At 32.4% G+C, this 4,739-nt stretch overlaps 1 protein-coding gene across 1 annotated transcript; it reads right to left on the bottom strand.

Annotated features, from left to right (window-relative positions):
* Nucleotides 1-561: 561 nt before the first annotated feature.
* On the bottom strand, nt 562-4,453 carry LOC140445804 (uncharacterized). Its single transcript, XM_072538158.1, has 5 exons — nt 3,744-4,453; nt 3,258-3,686; nt 2,550-2,786; nt 2,165-2,483; nt 562-2,104 (listed from the first exon to the last, which is right to left on the bottom strand). Exons 1-5 carry the CDS (start codon nt 4,135-4,137, stop codon nt 1,234-1,236), a joined length of 2,250 nt encoding a protein of 749 aa, XP_072394259.1. The 5' UTR covers nt 4,138-4,453; the 3' UTR covers nt 562-1,233.
* Between the last annotated feature and the right edge of the window lie 286 nt (nt 4,454-4,739).

Below are 4,739 nucleotides of genomic sequence, written 5' to 3' on the forward strand. Positions count from 1 at the left end.
CAAGCAGGTTCAGTTGTTATCTAATCCAGCACAAATGAGAATAAATATGGGCGAAACCCGGATGAAGCCCTATTTTCACACAAAATTGGCCAGTTTCACCTACAATTGTATAGTTCTAACACTATAATAGTTATTCTAACTATATATAGTAGTTCTAACACTATTATAGTTGTTACTTGCTCATACTCCACTCACACATTCAGCTGGCACTCCTTTCCTACTAAATCTCTGCCACAGTAGGTTTCTGATAACTTCATCATGTGCTTTCTCAAGATTAATAATACTATTCGCAAGTCTATCTCTTTCACTCTAAATTGTTAAATTAGCTGTTTTATAATAAAAATTGCTGATGTAGACCTGCCTCCTTGCATAAATCCAAATTGACATTTATCCATTTTCATTTTTTTAGAACACTGAATTATATTAGATTTCACCACAAATGTAGGATAATAAAAAGATATATATTGTGAATCGAGTACTATGAAAAATTGTCATTGTTAACAAAATGAAGCAGAGGTTTACTGGAAATAACTATTGCAAACCAAATAAAACACTAAACAGTTATGTTTAAAATGTCTTTATTCTTTATTAAAAATCTGGGAAATCAAAGGAGGGGGGGCCGTTATTGATGCAATGGCGAAGGAAAACCCCTCTAAACCTCGCCTAGGGCCCAGTACATCCCGATTTAAAAATGCAATTCTAATATAAAAGCATACAAATATAACATCATTATAACATCATTACTTAACACAGCTTTAAAATTCAGGCCTAAACTAAGCATTTATACATATATTTTATGAAATTTTACTACATATATTACTAATTGTCGCTGGATTTGACCCTCGGGAATGAGGGAAGGTGGTCCAGTCGCACTATCCATAGCTATGTTGGACCGGAGCATATAGGGATCACGGTCCGTGGACATAAAGGTTATATATGAACCCTAGCTAGCGGGAAAAATACCTTTATTAAAATACAATAAAATGTTTATTACAAGTAAGAATCTGCAATAAAAGTTGATTAGTATTATAACTAAGAATCTGCAAAGAAAGGGGTTAGATATCTTAATACTAAGAATCTGAAAATAAAGTGTTAATTAGTCTTAGAACTAAGAATCTGTAAAAGAAGGTCGTTAGTTATGACATCTAAGACTAATTAATGCAAAAGGCAATTTGCAATAGGTAAATAAGCCTATAAAGTGAGCTACAAGAATGGTTCAAATTTAATTTTTAATCAGTTTCTTTTTTTATTGGAAGGAAAATATTCCTGCTTTTCCATTTTTCGCTTCTTTGTAATATCCTTAGGGGTTTCCTGAAATTCTTTCTTCACTTTGCGCTTTGTTCCTTGAATGTCCCTCACAAATTTGTCATGTAATCTTGCAAAACTTTCATCATCTAAGTCTTCCATTAAATTTACCAAGTTTTCTATTTGAAGACTTCGTTTGGTTTTTTCCTGGATGACATTTGTCTGTTCTACCTTCCCTCTGACAAACTCATTAATTTCCTCCTGATGCCTTGATTTGATAATTGAAGTTACTGCCAAACACCTTGCAGCATCATCTAAAACAGAGTTAGTTCCCTCGCGCTCCTCGTGCATTCTTACCAAGTGCACATGCTTACACAAGATATTCCTCACCACATATTCAGCACACTCACACTGATAGCGATGAATACAAATTTTACATACTCTACAATACAATGTCTTACATTCATTTTCACATACTTGCCTTATATTTACATTATATAATTTATTAGGATCTCTAAATGACTTTACCTGAAATTGACCATATACCTTCTCATTTTTCTTAACCTCCACTTTGTTTTTCATCGTTTCTGCCATTTTGTGTGCTTTTGCTATAACCCTATCTTGATAATTGTTCGCATTTGGTCTTTCGATGTCTATAATCCTCTTCCACATTTTAATGTCAACTAGATCATCTATTGTGTCCAATAACTTTTCAATTGTTACCCCAGCACTTCTCCTAAGGTGGTTGGTCTTCAATAGGTTGTTGAAAGATTCTATCGCCATGTTTGTATTGATTCCTGAATTTTTTCTGTAACAATGAGCCCACATTTTGATTCTCTCTTCATTCTGAAAGTAATTCCTACAAAAAAAAATAGACTTAAGGATGACTTTAAATGTATGATTTCATATACTTATTTACCGTGCCAGATAATTAAAAAAATCTATCTCATTTGCCTCTTGTAATTTGATTATATATCTATTGCATAACTCCATAAATCTATCTTCATCCGTTTCATTAATAATTCTCTTCATCTCAGTTTTCATCTGTTTCTTCAAAATTGGATCTTTTATTTTCTTCTTCCCTTGAATGTTCCAATTTTTCACAACGTGCCATGTACATAAAAGCCTCTTTGGTTGGTTGCCCATAATCTTCACCCATGCATTATAATATTTTTTATCGTCATCACTCATAAAATGTTCTGCATGAATTCCAGTTTGCATTCTATTCTTGAGAGCACCTAAAAGTTTTTAAAAATTATTTTTACTTACCAGTCATAAATTGTCACTACTCATATAATACATACCTAAAAAAACTTCTTGAACTACTTGGTCCAATCGGTTTGACAGTAAGAATGCAACTGGAAATCCTGTATTCCTGTCATCTTTAATAAGCACCACTGTTAAATCCATTCCCCTCTTGTTCGTGCCATGTGTACCATCCATACAAATTATGCTATGGAATTCTCTTAATTTATCTTCCATAACAGAGTTCATGAATCCTAAGGCAAAATCTTCTTTTTTAAGTACATCATGTTGTTCTCCTAATAAAAATAAAAAATTTATAGTTTAGAGATAATTAAAGATAATAAATTAATGGTAAGAGACTGAAATTTTATTGTATTTTTTAACAGGTAATCATTAGTTCTATTTTTTTTTTTGTGTTGACTTCTTATTTAACATATCATATTTATCAAAAACTGGAAGAGCAAAGTGTGAAATAGATCAGAATGGAGAAGTATTCTTTAACAGACTAAGACCCAAAAATGGTTGTCTAGTAAAATAAAAAACTAGTAAGTTTGCCCAATAAATCAGCACCTCCATTACAAAATTAGTTTTAATGTAAAAAACCAATGACTACAATCTTACGAGATATATTATTTAAAAATGTATATTGTTGATTCTGCTAAGAGTAAGGTTTGTTACATGAGTCAAGTGATAACAATTCACACAAGTCAAATTGGAATAGGATTAATTATAATTGTAGTGGGCATAAAAAAATGATAGGTCTTTACCTTCCTTCTTGAATAAGAAAGCATAATTCTTGTTGTTAGCATTCCATTCCTGAACCTTTAAAGCCGTTGCTACCATATCATTTTGATCTCGTTTCTTATATGTATTATACTTCCTGGACAAATTTGAGAGGTCTTTACTTGTTAATAGGGCAAGTCTTTCTAGTTTTGGTGTTTCCAATTTTCTTGAATCTTCTAAAATTCTGCTGGATGGCACCCCAGATATTAACTTCTCTACAATCATTTTTTCTTCTGCTTTTGCCAGATGCATGGTTCTTAATTCCTCTTTATGTCCAGCATGTGTTTTCCAATAACTGACTGAAACTTGTCCTTGATCTCTCAGTTTGCAAATCAGCCTGGAGGGACACACTCCTTTAATTTTAATTGATCCACCAGATTTCTCTGTTCTAATTTTATAGTTGGGCTTATATCCTAAATATAGATTAGTATAAGTTTTAAATATTACAAGTAACAAAGTATTGTACCTACCTTTAGTGTTACTTCTGTTACACTCATAGTATAATGTCTTCTGTTCATTTCTATTAACAATTCTATTCAGTGTATAACTTGTCTCAAATTTCTGCATGTCTTTCCATGTCTCATATTCTTGTAAACTAGAAAATTCAAAAGTTATTAATTCAATACTCACCTGGTGGTTCCCTTTAAGATGTTTTCGTAAGTTCTCATGGCTTTTGAAATTAGTTTCTTGTTCACATAAGGGACAAATAATGTGATTAATTTTCTTAATCGACATATCTATGTTATGTATTCCTTTGATATGACGATTTCGTAATTCCACATTTTTAAATATTTTGCTGCAAAGATGGCAGGCTCCTGAGTTAATTTCACAGCTTGTTGAAGTGGATGGATAGACAGAATCCATAATTGCTTGCTAAAACAAAGTCTTAGGTAATTAAATATGGTGTTCTAACGAACAGATTTTTAAAACAATTTAACAGATTTTTAAAAATAAATGAGAAAAATTTAAATTGAAATGTTCTGTGTGGTTGCTTATTGGCAAATTGGTATAAAACCGCCTAATCACAGATGTTTAAGCGCCAAACAGAGAGATACATAACCTGAAAAATTCAAAATCCGATGAAGATGCTGACCAATCCACAGCTCTTATGCTGTGACCAATCACGACAAAATCACGCCAAACTTAGGCTGTATATTATAGTGTAGTCTCTTTGTGTGGTTTTATCATCGAGCAAAAAGACAAAAGAGGGAATGTAAAGGTAGTGGGGGCAAAAATATTGTTAGACAGGAAGTGCCATCTTGAGAGGCCAAATTAAATCATCCTGGACCAGGATGCCGAGAGGACAAATAATCAAGAAGCTGGCGGTGCAAGTGCGGGACGCTGAAAAAAGAGGGCTAATATGAATGAAATGTTACTTTTTATTAGGCAATAAATGTTTTTATTTTTATTATTTGCATAAACAAACAAGACATTAAAACATGGCGGATTTCGCACATGCGCAAAGA

The sequence above is a fragment of the Diabrotica undecimpunctata genome, chromosome 1 (assembly GCF_040954645.1).
Source record: "Diabrotica undecimpunctata isolate CICGRU chromosome 1, icDiaUnde3, whole genome shotgun sequence".
NCBI lineage: Eukaryota > Metazoa > Arthropoda > Insecta > Coleoptera > Chrysomelidae > Diabrotica > Diabrotica undecimpunctata.

Excerpts from the sequence above, each read along its gene's own strand:
- LOC140445804 (XM_072538158.1), bottom strand. The coding sequence starts at position 4,137 with ATGGATTCTGTCTATCCATCCACTTCAACAAGCTGTGAAATTAACTCA. Across the intron at positions 3,687-3,743 it reads TAACAGAAGTAACACTAAAG|GATATAAGCCCAACTATAAA; the intron begins GTAGGTACAATA and ends ATCTATATTTAG. Across the intron at positions 2,787-3,257 it reads TTTCTTATTCAAGAAGGAAG|GAGAACAACATGATGTACTT; the intron begins GTAAAGACCTAT and ends TATTTTTATTAG.